The 15,884-nt window shown below is 34.4% G+C and overlaps 1 protein-coding gene across 1 annotated transcript in view; it reads right to left on the bottom strand.

Annotated features, from left to right (window-relative positions):
• The window catches only part of CR1L (complement C3b/C4b receptor 1 like), a 58,067-nt gene that overhangs the window by 24,187 nt on the left and 17,996 nt on the right, over positions 1-15,884 (bottom strand). The window contains exon 10 of the mRNA XM_024750878.1: positions 7,790-7,875. Coding sequence (XP_024606646.1) covers positions 7,790-7,875 — 86 coding nt within the window. The remainder of the gene's footprint in view (positions 1-7,789; positions 7,876-15,884) is intronic.

The raw sequence follows: 15,884 nt of genomic DNA on the forward strand, positions 1-15,884 counted from the left end.
AGAGTTATAGGTGTAGAAAACAAACTTATAGTTACCAGGCAGTAAGGGGGGGAGGGAAAATTGGAAGAAAGAATGCTTTTTGAAGAGATATCTTTAGTAAATCAACACAGTCTGTTGATTTCAGAAAGCTGAGACCTAAAACCTCATTTTAATTTTAAATAAAATAACAAAGAAAAAGAAAAAAAATACAATGAGGTATCACCTCACACCAGTTATAATGGCCATCATCAAAAAATCTACAAACAGTAAATGCTGGAGAGGGTATGGAGAAAAAGGAACCCTCTTGGCACTGTTGGTGGGAATGTAAATTGATACAGCCAATATGGAGAACAGTATGGAGGTTCCTTAAAAAACTAAAAAAAGAACTACCATATGACCCAGCAATCCCACTAATGGGCATATACCCTGAGAAAACCATAATTCAAAAAGAATCATGTACCACAATGTTCACTGTAGCACTATTTACAATAGCCAGGACATGGAAGCAACCTAAGTGTCCATCGACAGATGAATGGATAAAGATGATGTGGCACACATATACAATGGAATATTACTCAGCCATAAAAAGAAATGAAATTGAGTTATTTGTAGTGAGGTGGATGGACCTATAGTCTGTCATACAGAGTGAAGTAAGTCAGAAAGAGAAAAACAAATATCGTATGCTAACACATATATATGGAATCTAAAAAGAAATGGCTCTGAAGAACCTAGGGGCAGGACAGGAATAAAGATGCAGACGTAGAGAATGGACTTGAGGACACGGGAAGGGTTAAGCGTAAGCTGGGATGAAATGAGAGAGTGGCATGGACATATATACACTACCAAATGTAAAATAACTAGTGGGAAGCAGCCACTTAGCACAGGGAGATCAGCTCCATGCTTTGTGACCACCTAGAGGGTTGGGATTGGGAGGGTGGGAGGGAAACACAAGAGGGAGGGGATATGGGGATATATGTATACATATAGCTGATTCACTTTGTTATACAGCAGAAACTAACAGAACATTGTAAAGCAATTACATTCCAATAAAGATGTTAAAAAATTAAAAGAAATCCTATGAGAGCTATCAGATATAATGAGAAAAACAAATGTGAGAATAATTGGTCTACAAGAAAAAGAACAGAGGGAGAAGGGAGCAGAGAGCGTAGTTAAAGAAATAATAGCTGGGAACTTCTCAAACCTGGGGAAGGTACTGGAAGTCCAAGAAGCTAATAAAACACCCTATTATCTCAATGCAAAAAGACCTTCTCCAATATATATTATACTGAAACTGTCAAAAATCAATGACAAAGAAAGAATCTTAAATGCAGCCAGGGAAAAAAGAAAGTAGCTTACAAAGTAGCCATGAGGCTACTAGCAGATTTCTCAGCACAAACTCTACAGGCCAGATGGAGTGGAATGACACATTCAAAGTGCTGAAAGATAAAATTTGCCAGTCAAGAATACTTTATCCAGCAAACTTATTCTTCAGCTATGAAGTAGAAATAAAGGTTTACCAGGCAAACAAAAACTGAGAATGTTTACCATAATGAGACTTCCTTTGCAAGAAATGCTGAAAGAAGTTCTTCAAGCTGAAATGAAAAGATGCTACTTTGTAACATAAAAGCAAATGAGAGTACACAATACTCTAGCAAAGGTGAAAAATATTCAGAATTAGAAAACAGTACTTCAATATTAGAACAGTGGGTCAGTCACTTAATTATAGTATAAAGGTTTAAGGCAAAGAGTATTAAAAAAGACTATAGCTTTCAACTAAAAACAAACTATAGCTACTATAATTTCTCAATAAATTCATAGCTCAGAAAAAGATAAATTGTGACATCAAAAATACAAAAAGGGAGGACTAAAACTGTGGAAATTTTATAGGTGAATTAAGATAAATTCCTATCATCATAAAAAGGACGATTTGATCTATGTGATGTTCTATGTAAGCCATATAGTAATTACAAATCAAAATTCTAGAAGTCATGAAACAAAACAAGGGGAGACTGAGAAAATCACCATGGAAAACCACCACTTTACAAAGGTAGACAGAAACAGAGGGAAAAAGAAACAAAGGAGAAACAAAAAAATGATAAGACAGCAGTAGTAAGTTCTTACATATCAATAATCACTCAAAATATAAATGGATTGAATTCATCAATCAAAAGTCACAGAGTGGCGGGATAGATTTAAAAAAACAACAACAAAGCCCAAGTGTATGCTGCTTACAAGAACCTCATTTCAGCTCTAAAGAACACATAGGCTTAAAATGAAGGGATGGAAGAGGATGTTCCATGCAAGTGTAAAACAAAAGAAAGAGGGCATATTCATACTTATGTCAGACAAAATAGACTTCAAGTCAAAAATGATAACAAGAGACAAAGAAGGTTATTATATAATGATAAAAGTGTCAGAACATCAAGAATATATAACAATCATGAATACATATGCACCCAACATCAGAGCACTGAAATATATTAGGCAAATACTAAGAGATCTAAAGGGAGAAATAGACAACAATACAATCATAGTAGGGGACTTCAATACCTACTCTCAGCAAGGATAGATCATCCAGAAAATCAACAAGGAAACATTGGAATTGAACCATACTCTAGAACAAATGGACTTAACATACATATATAAAACATTCCATCCAACAGCAGCAGAATAAACATTGTTCTGGAGTGCCCATGGGACATTTTCTAGGATAGATCATATGAGAAAGCACAAAACAAATCTTAGCAAATTTAAGGAGATTGAAATGACACCAATTATCTTTTCTGACCACAATTGTATAAAACTAGAAATCAACAACAAGAGGAAAGCTGGAAAATCTACAAATATGTGGAAACTGAAAAATACACTTCTGAACAACCAATGGGTTAAAGAAGAAATCAAAAGGGAATTAGAAAATTATCTCAAAACAAATGAAAATGGAAATACGACAAATCAAATCTTATGGAATGAAGCAAAGCAATTCTGAGAGGAACGTTTACAGTGATAAACGCATATACTAAGAAATTAGAAAGTTCTCAAACAGTCAACTTAACTTTACACCTTGAAGAATTAAAAAAAAGAACAAATTAAGCCCAGAGTTAGCAGAAAGAAGGACATAATAAAGATCTCTGCGGAAGTAAATGAAATAGACACCAGATAAACAATAGAAAGGATCAATGAAACTAAAGGCTGGCTCTACAAAAAGATAAACAAAATTGGCAAACCTTTAGCCAGGCTAATTATGAAAAAAAGAAAACTCAAATAGATAAAGTTAAAAAGAAGATATTACAACTGATACTACAGAAATACATAGGACTATAAGAGACTATTATGAAAAATTATATGCCAACAAATTAGATAACCTAGAAAAAATAAATTTCTAGAAAAACCTACCAAGACTGAATCAGGAAGAAATAGAAAATCTGCACAGACCAATAATGAGCAAAGTTTGGATCAGTAATCGAAAATCTCCCAACATAGAAAACCCTAGGGCCAGATGGATTCACTGGTGAATTCTACCAAAATTTAAAGAATAATTAATACCAATTTTCCTCAAATTCTTCCAAAAAATTAAAGAGGTGTGAATACTTCCAAATTCATTCTATGAGGCCAGCATTAGATTACTTTGGTAACAAAGCCAGACAGGGACAACACAAGAAAAGAAAACTATAGACCAATATCTCTGATAAATATAGGTCCAAAAATTCTCAACAAAAAATTAGCAAAACAAATTCAAGAACACATAAAATGGATTATACACCACAACCAAGTGGGATTTACCCCTGGGAGATGCAAGGATGGTTCAACATATACAAATCAATAAATTTAATACATCACATTAATAAAATTAAAGATAAAAACGTACATGATCATGTCAATACATGCAGAAAAAGCATTTGACAAAATGACATCCTTCCATGATAAAAAGTCTTGGCAGATTGGGTATAGAAGAATATATCTTAACATAATAAAGGTCAGCCATAACAAATCCACAGCTAACAATATACAAAATGGAGAAAAACTTGGAAGGTTTTCCCCTAAGATCAGGAACAATACAAGGATACCCACTCTTACAACTCTTATTCAGTATAATACCGGAAGTCCTAGCTAGAGTGAATATGCAAGATAGGGAACTAAAAGGCATCCAAAACAGGATGGAAGAAGTAAAAGTGTTGCTACTTGCAGATGATATGATTCTGTATATAGAAAATCTGAAATGCTCAACCCAAACACTGTTGGAACTAATCAATTATTTCAGTAAAGTTGCAAGATACAAAATCAACATAGATAAATCAGTTGCATTTTTATACACAAAGGATGAAACATTTGAATAAGAATAAAGAAAACTTTTCCATTCACAATAGCATGAAAAAGAATAAAATACTTAGGAATAAATTTAACCAAGGAACTGAAAGATCTGCACAACAAAACTCACAAGACTTTGCTGAAACAAATAGAACAAGACACAAACTAATGGAAAGATACCCCATGTTCATGGGTCAAAAGAATTAATATTGCTAAAATGTATATTATTCAAACCCGTATATAGATTTAATGCAATCCACATAAAAATACCAATGGCACTCTTCACAGAAATAGAAAAAGAATCTTCAAATGTATATGTAACCACAGAAGACTTTGAAGAGCCAAAGCAATACTGATGAAAAAGAACAAAACTGGAGGTATTACAATTCCTGATTTCAAACTACACTACAAAACTAAAATAATAAAAAACATACAGTACTAGTACAAAAATAAACACATAGACCAATAGAACAGAATAGAGAGCCCAGGATTAATCCCCTGCTTATACAGTCAATGAATATTTGATAAGGGAGGCAAGAGCACCCAATGGGAAAAGGATAGTCTCTTCAACAATTGGTGCTGGGAAAACTGGATGAACACATGCAGAGCAATGAAACTGGATCCCTATATTATATCACTCACAAAAAGTATCTTGAAGTGGATCAAAGATTTAAATATAAGACCTGATTATAAGACTCTTAGAAGGAAGTGTAGGGAAGAGGCTCTTAACATTAGTCATGACAATGACTTTTTCAATACAATACCAACAAAAGCACAAACAACAAAAGGAAAAATCATCAAACTTAAAACTTAAAAGCTTTTGTGCAGCAAAAGAAACAATTAGCAAAATTAATAGGAAACCTACAGAATGGGGGGAAATTTTTGCAAACCATATATTGGATAAGGGGTTTAATATATAAAGAATTCATACAACTCAATAACAAAAAACAAAAAATCTGATTGAAAAATGGGCACAACTAAACAATTTTCAAAAGAAGACATACAAATGGTCAACAGGTACATAAAAAGATGGTCAACATCACTAATCATCAGGGAAATGCAGATTAAAACCACAATGGGATATCACCTCACATCTGTTAGAATGGCCGTCATCAAGAAGACAAGAGATGACTAGTGGTGATGAGGATGTGGAGAAAAGGGAACACTTGTACAAATGTGGTAGGAATGTAAATTGGTGTGGCCACTATGGAAAACATATGGAGGTTCCTAAAAAATCTTAAAATAGATCCAGGAATTCCACCTCTGAGTATTTATCTAAAGAAAATGAAAACACTAACTCAAAAAGGTGTATGCACTCCCATATTCATGATGGCATTAGTTACAATAGCAAAGATATAGAAACAACCTAAGTGTCCATCAATAGATGAATGGGTAAAGAAAATGTGGTACATATACAATGAAATATTGAAAGATGGACATCCTACCATTTGTGACAACATGGATGGACTTTTAGCGCATTATGCTAAGTGAGATTTGTGACAACATGGATGGAATTTTAGCACGTTATGATAAATGAGATGTCAGACAGAGGAAGACAAGAACTGTATGATACCACTTACATGTGGAATGTAAAAAAGCCAAGTTTTAAAAACAGAATAAAATGGTGGTTATCAGGGGATGGGAGGACAGGATGGATGTTGTCTAAGAGTATAAACTTACGACAATTAGAAAATATGCCCTAGAGATGCACAGATCAATGAATATAGACAGCAACATTGTGATATAACCATAAAACTTGCTGAGAGACTAGAAACTAATTATTCCAACTACTAAAAATAAAGAATAATTATGTAATGTGATGCAGGTAATAATTAATCCTATGATGGCAATCATATTACAATATATGAATGTACATCTTAAATTTACACAAAGCTAATATATTTCCAAAAAAAGGTTGAAAAGAAAATATAAAAGACATGAGGAAATAATCACAGATTTGGGGTAATAAAATGCTAAATAACTACTATGTTCTATCACAACATAGTAACTTAAAACATACTGGTATAATTGACTATTCATACGTTCACATGTTCACACATGACCAATATTGACTCAGTTAAATATTTATTGACCTATAAATATAGTAGAAGTGGAAACATTTTTCATTAAAGATAACCTCCTACAAAAGGTGCCAGACCTTGAAAATTGTATATAGTAAATGATAATACCTTGCTAATTTGAATTTTTTTCAGAGAATTTAAAATTTTTTGGCAAGTAAAGAAGGCACCTTTTATAGTTTCTCATTTATGTCTTTGGATATCTAAAAGCCAATGTTATTTTATGGAGGGAAAATAACCCAATGGGAAAAGGACAGTAATTTTTGGAGGAATACCTGTGAATACAATGAACATATTCATTGTAGGAAATTTATAAAATGTGGACAAACAAAAAATGATAAGGTCCAAAAATAAATATTCTTAATAATTTAATGTATATTGTTTCAGATATGTGTGTGCATGTGCATGTGTGTCTATGGTTATATTTTCTATGGTATATTTGGTGGCTGAATAATATTCTGGGATGTAGATATATAAATATACTATCTATTGCTACTTGGATGTGGCATCTCTATCTCTAATTTTTCATGGTATACTTTTTACTTTTCTTAAAAACTTATAATCATTTTTAATAAGCCTTATGTCTTCCATCAGCTATTTACAAACCATGATTTCTAACATTTTCCACTACCATAAATATTGTTGCATTGAGTGTCTTTGGATGAAAATCACGGGAAAAGTCCATGATGATTATTTTCTTGGGATAAATTCTGGGAAATGGAATTGCTAGGTCAAAGGGTATTTGCATTTAAGGCTTTAGTATATATTGCTCATTAGCCTTCCAGAAGTTTGTGCCCACTTTTACGGCCATCAATTCTGCATGTGATACTGATTTCTTCACAGCCTTAATACTTTACCAATTTGCAATCATTCTTCTATGTTCCTCAAAATTTTGGAGATTCACTTTACAATATTCCATTGAAAAGATGAATGGCCAACTAATCAAGAACAAATACGACTAGGGCATGAGCTTGGAAGAATTTGAGGGAAGAATAAAGAGCAGAATAACCCGAGGCTTGGGAAAATTGCTAAGGATTGCAAGATCTTTTATGCTTCAGAGCAAGAATGATAAGGAAGGGAGTAATCTACTTCCTGGGCTTATAATGTGGTATTAAGAGGTTGTAGAGACAAAATTAATTTTCTTTAGTATCTTTTAAGTTTAGTCACTAAGGAGAATGATCATTATACTGCGAGTTTATTATCAAAGTAGGAAAGTGGGGCAATTTTACCTGAGTTTAAGTCCACAGTTCCAGATAAATTACCTCCTAACGTGAAGAAAAACCAGGAGGACCGTGCAGCACATGACTCCAAGTTTCAAACAACTGAGAGTCAACTCTGTGCAAGAAGGATTCAATTCCTTCTTCATAATTCCAAGGACAAATAAGGATCAAATGGAGGGAATGATGGGAAAAAATAATTCAACTCACTCTCACAAATAGGTGCCTTCTTATCCCAAGTGACATCAATGCCTGAGAGGAGACAAGTAGCAGAAGGGGAACCAATGAGTCGATACCTAGAAGCAAAGAATGAAAGATGGTTAGACTCTACACAGATTTCCCACTTAAGTCACCATGAGAAAACAATAGCAGGAGGATGTTACAAATTACAGGACAGATTAAAACATGAGAGACCTCAAGAAAGAAACCCCATCTCCACCTACAAATTAGTCTTTATTCTTCAGGGCAAGCTAAAATTCGTACCTCTTTAATCCATCTCCATTCCTAGTCCCCTCACAACTCATTGCAATATTCCCGTTATTAATCATGGGACACTTCTGTACTTGTCTTAAAGATACCTCAGAATTATTTTATCCATTTGTACTTTCAGCTAAGAAATTATAAGCGCTTGATTAGGAGGGAAGATGCCTTACTGAAATACATACACTCTTTAGCATCTAGCCTAGAGACTTTCAAGCATGTGGTGCTCAAAAATATCTACTGAGTGAAGGAAAGAATGATGGCTTTACCCTGAAGACTTAGTAAATGAGAGTCAGAGGAAACAGCTAACCATTTTACCTTTCAAATGTAGAAAGCAGGGGTACTCACCCACTGTGTCATAAAATCATTCAAAGTAGGTCACAAAAATTGAAACTTCATCATTTATTTTTTCTTTATTACATCTCTATGTTGTTACTGTGAGAAATGTCACAAAAGATACTCAGCCAAGCTATTCATATGTTCCAATGTACAGCAGGGCTAAACTTGATAAAGTAAAAGGTGATGGGTGTAATGCAAAGTCACATAACAGTGAGGTAGTTACTGCAACAGTTAAGAAATCTGTCTTTTGATTACCTAGGACATGTGATCAGGGCAGTACCCATTTGTAGCAGAGACTACTGGAATCTCCAGCATCCACTTTTCTTCATTATTAACATGACCCTGTATTTTTAACTGGGCCATTGGCCACTTTCAATAACAGCTTCATTTCTCAGCTTCCCTTACAGCCGTGTGACTATGTTCTGGCTAGAGGGATGTAAATGGAGTGTCTGGAAAGTGTCCTCACAGGGATAAGTGTTCCCTTCCTCCGTTCCTCCTCTTTGGTAAATGGAGTTTGGACCATGAGTTGAGATGGACTCTCTAATGGAAGGATCCCAGGTTTCTGTGGATCTTAGAGCCACTGTATGAGCCCTGGGCCGCTATGGTTCTTAACATGAGAGATAAGTGAACTGCTATCTTGTTCAAGCTCCTGTTATTTTGTGTTTTTTCTGTCTTTTATAACTTAATCTAATCTTAACTGGTATACCAGCTCTTCCCAAAACAGTAACAAAAAGATGGTGGGAACCACGTTGGTAGAGCAATGACAGTGAATATTTTGGTATACACGGTAAGTCACTTTTATATTTAGGTAGTGATTAAATTTTACTTATTGTTACCTTGTTTTTTATGAGCTGTGTTCTAAAATCTTTTAAGTGTGCCAACAAATATTTAATCTTCAAAATGTCTGCAAACAAACATTTTGAGAACCACTTTAGTAAGGAAAGAGGATAATCATCCCTGTACTACATGTGTGTTTCCTTCTGCCTGTCTCCCATCATACATTTAAATGTTGCCTTAGGAGCACAGGGTCATGGGTATCCTCTGACTTTTGACCTTATAAAGGCTGCTCTTAATGTACTCACTATGACTAAACTAGAGCTTTGGAGTAAAAATGTGAAGCAGGTTCCAGCCCCTGTATGACTGTAAAAAGCAGTGAATATTTTTGAACATATTGTAAGACACTAGTATGCTGCAGTAGTGATTATGTTGTAATATTTTTCCTGGATGGATTTTCCATCTCTGTGAATTACTTTTACTGGAGCCCACTCAGTTCCCCTGAGCATTAGAAATCTGTATAGTTTTCTGTATAGAACCACTCTAAATTGTTGTTCAAGAGCCATGAGATTCCTTTCCCTATAAGCATCATACATACTGTGGAGAAGCGTGCTGAGGCACTGGACAGCCATTAAGTAAGGTCAGGGATGGGAGAATCAAGGGTTAGGATGGTGTCATATTTATCTTTTCCTATTTTTTCATGTACTTTGAACTATTTAGCAGTGGAGGCAATCTATGGAGACATTCAGTGGGCTGCAAATTACTAAAAGTAGCTCACAGATATGATTTTCAGCAGCCCTCTTTTTTTTAAAAAAAAAAAGAAATTTAAAACTGAATTTTATTGGCTTATAAAAGTTAACATACATTCATTGTAGACATATTTGGAAGTTGTGAATAACCCAGAGATCAAATATATCACCACCCAAGATAGCACCACTTGTAGTAGCTAATATTTTGCTATGAATCCTTCTAGCCTTTTTATCTAAAAATATACGTGTAACCCAGATGTCAACTGGGCTTAGCTACCTTTAGAAGGAAGAGCTGGTTAAATTGGACACAGCACCAATTCTACATTTGTAAAGTACAGATTCCCATCTGCCCTCCAAACCCCTCCAAACATTCTCACATTTCTCAGCCCCATCAGTCCTACAGATGACTGCAGCCCCAGTCAACATCAAAGACGCTATCAAGAGAGTGAAAAGATAAAAGGATAAAAGAAAATATGTGTAAATCATTTATCTGAGAAGTGTTTAATATACAGACTATATAAAGAATGCCTATAACACAACAACAAAAAGACAAACAACCCAATTGAAAAATGGACAAAGAACTTGAATGGACATTTTTCTAAAGAAGATATACAAATGTACAAAAGATATACACATGAAAAGATACTAACAATTATTAGTCATTAGGGAAATCCAAGTCAAACCCAATTCAGACCTTCCAGGATGGATGGCTATAATAATAACTTTTTTGAGTTTTTTTTTTAATAATAACTTTTTTTTTTTTTTTCTTTTTTTTTTTGCGGTACGCCGGCCTCTCACTGTTGTGGCCTCTCCCGCTGCGGAGCACAGGCTCCGGATGCGCAGGCCCAGCGGCCATGGCTCACGGGCCCAGCCGCTCCGCAGCATGTGGGATCTTCCCGGATCGGGGCACGAACCCACGTCCCCTGCATCGGCAGGCGAACTCTCAACCACTGCGCCACCAGGGAAGCCCAATAATAACTTTTTAAAAATGGAAAATAAAAGTGTTGGTGAAGATGTGGAGAAAATGGAATGCTTGTAATTGTTGGTGGGAATGTAAAATGGTGCAGCCACTGTAGAAAACAGTTTGGCTATTCCTCAAAAAGTTAAATATATAATTAACATATGGTCTAGCAATTCCAATCCTAGCTATATATCCAAAAAGACTGACAACAGAGACTCAAGTAGATACAGGTTTATCAGCTGATTTATGTATTTTTAAGTACATCCTGGAAATTGTATTTTTCCTACAAAATGGCACATTTCATGGATGTTTTCAATTTCATTAGGCTAGAGAGGATATACTATTTTTATTTAGTATTGATTGAATCCCTTCAATATCTATGATATCTCCTTTCTCATTCACGTGTATTGGCAGATTTGTTATTTTGTGAAATTACAATTGGCCAAATTCCGTTTGTTTAATTGGCCACTTTAAGAAACTACTCTGAGATTTTTACTTATCGTTTCCCTTTTTCCTTTTTATTAATTTCCTTTCTTTATTAATTTCTTAGTCCAGCTTCTTTTATATGTTCATGTTCTAGTCATTTAAAAATTCTTAGGTAAAATGTTTTGTTCATTTGTTTGAAAACTTTTTGTCAGATAACAAAAGTATTGACTATTTCTCTAAGGACAGTTTTGGCATCAGCATCCCAGAAATTTTCATGAGTAATATTTGCACCAGCATTCATAATGAACAGGCTGAATAATGTAAGGTTTACCAATACGGGTTGTGGAGGCAGACTGGCAATATTCAAATTCTAACCTCAACCTCTGTCCTGTGAGTTTTGGTAAATTGGTTCATCTCTCTGTCTTAGTTTCTCTCCTGTAAAATGGGGCTATGTGTAATATTCACTTCAAAGAGTCATTTTCAAGAGTAAGTTAATTCATGTAAAGCACTAGAAGAGTTCTCAGGGCTCATGCACTCAATAATCATTCCTTATTGTTATTTGATATGTAATCTGCAATGTCTGTTTTAATTTTCTCTTTGACTAAGATCCAAAACTTGAATTTTTATTTATTCTTTTGTCATTAATTCCTAGTGTTATTTTTATTATAATAAGAGTATATAGCTGTTTTAGTTTCTCCTGTGTTCAAATCTATTGAGGTACACCCTGTGGAGTGATATGCTATCAACTCTTATAAATGGTCCCTAGAAAGAGTTTACATTCTCTGTAAGGTACAAAATTCAACACACATGTACCAAAGCAGCCTCATCCATCAAAGTCTTATTTTTTGTACCTTTGCTTACCCAATCTGAAGTTTTCAACTATTATTATTATTTTATCAATTTATCTTTTTACTTCTTTTTAGAACCTCCTTGACCTGGAATAATAAAAGAAATTGAGGAAAACTAATGCTCTTTCATCTAACCATAGGTTGGCAAGCTGAGTTCTGCAGGCCCCATGTATGCTGTATCACACGTTCATTCATTCACTGTCTAGGGCTACTATCCCACTGCAACTGCAAAGGTGAGTAGTTATGACAGAGATTATATGGCCCACAAATCTGAAAGTATTTACTATCTGGGTCTTGACAGAAAAAGTTTGCCACCCCTTTGTCAAAGCAATCTGCATTTTATTTGTCCAGGTTAACATCTGCTCCTTGGCTATTTGTTTTAAGTTTAATTTATTTCTTTTCAGTAACTTAACAACAGAAAGTTACAACATATGTTTTTGCTTAGAATACCATGTATTTCAGATAACCCTACTTTATCTAAGCACATTCAAACATATATATGCATATAGAGTATCTCCTCAAAATTGGTCATTATTTTTCCAAGTTGAAAAAAACTCTACAAATTGTTTTCTCAGTCAATATCACACCATGATCATCCATCCAGATCACTGAATATAGGATCTAATTAAGTCTTTTTGATTGCTGCAAAAGAGTGCATGTGTAGATACCTAACAATTTCTATAGTGGCGGCATCATTTTACATTCTCACCAGCAATGTACAAGGATTCTAATTTCTACACATTCTCACCAACACTTTTTATTTTCTGTTTATTAATAATTATTATTAAAGTCATATTAAGAGGTATGAATGGGTTTGATTTGCATTTACCTAATGGTTAATAATGTTTAGCATTTTTTATGTGTTTATTGGCCATTTGTATACCTCCTTTGGAGAAATGTCTTACTCAAGTCCTTGGCCCATTTAAAATTGGGTAGTTTTTTTCTTGTGGAGTTGTAGAGTTCTTTATATATTCTGTATATTTAATTTTGTCAGATATATGATTTGCAAATATTTTTTCTCATTCTATGAGTTGTCTTTTCACTCTCTTGATAGTGTCTGCTATGGTCTGAATGTTTATGTCTCCCCAAAATTCATATGTTGAAATCCTAACCTCCAAAAGTGATGGCATTAATAAGTCGGGCCTTTAGGAGCTATGTCATAAAGGTGAAGTCCTCATGAGTGGGAGTAATGCTCTTATAAAAGAGACCCCACAGAGCTTCCTAACCCCTCCACCATGTGAGGACACACTAGAAGCATACACCTAGAAGAGGACCTTTGTTGACCCTGCCAACACCCTGACCTCAGACTTCCAGTTCCTAGAATGGTGAGAAATAAAGTTCTGTTGTTTATAAACTACCTAGCCTGTGATATTTTGTTATAGTAAGCTGAATGAACTTGATAGTGTCTTGATGTAAACATGTTCTTAATTTTAATGAAACCCAATTTGTCTATGTCTGTTTTTGTTGCCTGTACTTTTGGTGTCATATTTAAGAAACTATTGCCAAATCCACGGTCATGAAGATTTGTCCCTATATTTTCCTCTTAGAATTTTATAATTTTAACTTAATTTTCTTTTTTTTTTTTTGCGGTACGTGGGCCTCTCACTGCTGTGGCCTCTCCCGTTGCGGAGCGCAGGCTCAGCAGCCATGGCTCACGGGCCCAGCCGCTCTGCGGCATGTGGGATCCAACCGGACCGGGGCACGAACCCATGTCCCCTGCATCGGCAGGCGGACTCTCAACCACTGCGCCACCAGGGAAGCCTTAATTTTAACTTTTAACTTCAATCCTTTGATCCATTTTGATTTAGTTTTGTATATGGTGTAAGGTGGCTTCATTGTTTTGCATGTGAATATCCAATTTTCCCAGGACCATTGTTGAAGAGACAGTTCTTTCCACAGTGAGTGGTCCTTGCACCCTTGCTGAAAATCAATTGACCATAAATATGTAGCTTTATTTCTGGGCTATCACTTACTCTGCCGGCCTGTGTGTCTAACTTTATGTCAGTAACATACTATTTTAATGACTATAGCTTTGTAGTAAGTGTTGAAATAAAAAGTATGAGTCAACCAACTTTGTTCTTTTCAAGACGGTTTGGGTGTTCTGGGTCCCTTGAAATTCCATACAAAATTTAGGATGGTTTTCCATTTCTGCAAAAAATACTGTTGGGATTTTTGTAGGTATTGCCTTGAATCTGTATATCATCACTTTGGGCAGTATTTTCATCTTACCAATACTAAGTCTTCCAATCCAAGAATATGAATGTATTTCCATTTATTAAGTCTTCTTTAATTTCTTTCAGCAATGTTTTATAGTATTCAGTGTATAAGTCTTATGTCTCCTTGGTTAAATTTATGTCTAAGGATTTTATTGCTTGATAAAATTATAAATGGAATTTTTCTATTATTTTATTTTAGAAATGTTTCTTTTAATTATCATGTAGTTTGAAGTTTTATTGACTATATTTAGAAGGCATTGTTCTTCAAAAGGGGAATTTAAGCCATCACAGGTACTGTAATAGCTTACACATTTTATCTTGCTTAGAGTGTTCTTTCCTTTTATTTATTTAACAATTCCCAGGGTTGGAACTCTGGGAGTACTGTATAAAATGAGCTCCATTCTTGCTCTGCTGATGCTGTTTCCAGCAAGAGAGATAGAAAGCTTCCTAGTTCTTCCTTTTCTTACCCCTCTTTTGTCATATGCACCAAGTGGTTGTGCTTTTTTGATTGCCATTGTGATTTTGAATTTATATATTTTGATTTTATACTAGCATGGAATAATATCTTCTTTATTTATCATGTCAAGAATATGTACTTATCTGTATGTATTACAAGTTAAGCATATATATATATATTTATTTATTTTACTGCATCACCAACTTCCTAGTTGTTGTGATAAAAATCTATTATTTTATATCAAGTTTACTATACTTCCTTTCATACATGAGTTCTCTTTTAAGAATTAGTTCTGCCATTATATTTAGTTTCACAACCATACTAAAAATAACAACTTTAACTCTGTTTAAATGGTTTTGTGACTCACTACTACTTCTTTGATTTCTTCTTTTAAAAATTTACTCATATTTTTGTGAGAATTATTCTTTTTTCAGGAAGCATATCTAATTGGCATATGTTTTGGGTTCTTACTCATGTGAGACTATACATCTGTGCCTTGGAGATAAATGACAGCTTGGCTGAGCACAGATATTTTATGGCATAATATTTTCTCTCAAACACTAATTTCTGTAATTTAGTGTGTGGAAGAGGCTTTTGATGTCACAATGAAGTTCTTCTTTTTCTGATTTTATCTCTCGATAGTTGCAGTATTTTTATTCAGTATCTGAATTTCATAAATTTCCTTCATGTAGGGCCAGTGCCTCTTACCATTAACCTTGCATTTGTTTAGTAAGCCTTAAAGATTCAAACAATCTAGGCTTTTTTATTCTGGTCTGAGAAACTATCTTCCATTATGTGCTAATTGATGCTTCACTTTTTTCTGGTTTCTTTTGTTTTCCCCATATCTAGATTGTGTGTGAGTGAATATGTGTATAATTTCCAGTTTTGTCCTGGATTAATTCTGGAGAATTTAATCTTATTTTCTAATGACCTCTTTGTTTTTTTCCTGGATTCAATCTCCTGATTATTGCTGCTTTTTAGATTCCTGTGTGTTTTATCCAAAGGTAAATTTTCCTAATATCAGATCATTAAATCTTATAAATGCCTTTCATAGA

The sequence above is a fragment of the Neophocaena asiaeorientalis genome, unplaced genomic scaffold (genome assembly GCF_003031525.2).
Source record: "Neophocaena asiaeorientalis asiaeorientalis breed wild unplaced genomic scaffold, Neophocaena_asiaeorientalis_V1.1 scaffold67, whole genome shotgun sequence".
In the NCBI taxonomy this organism is placed as follows: Eukaryota; Metazoa; Chordata; class Mammalia; order Artiodactyla; family Phocoenidae; genus Neophocaena; species Neophocaena asiaeorientalis.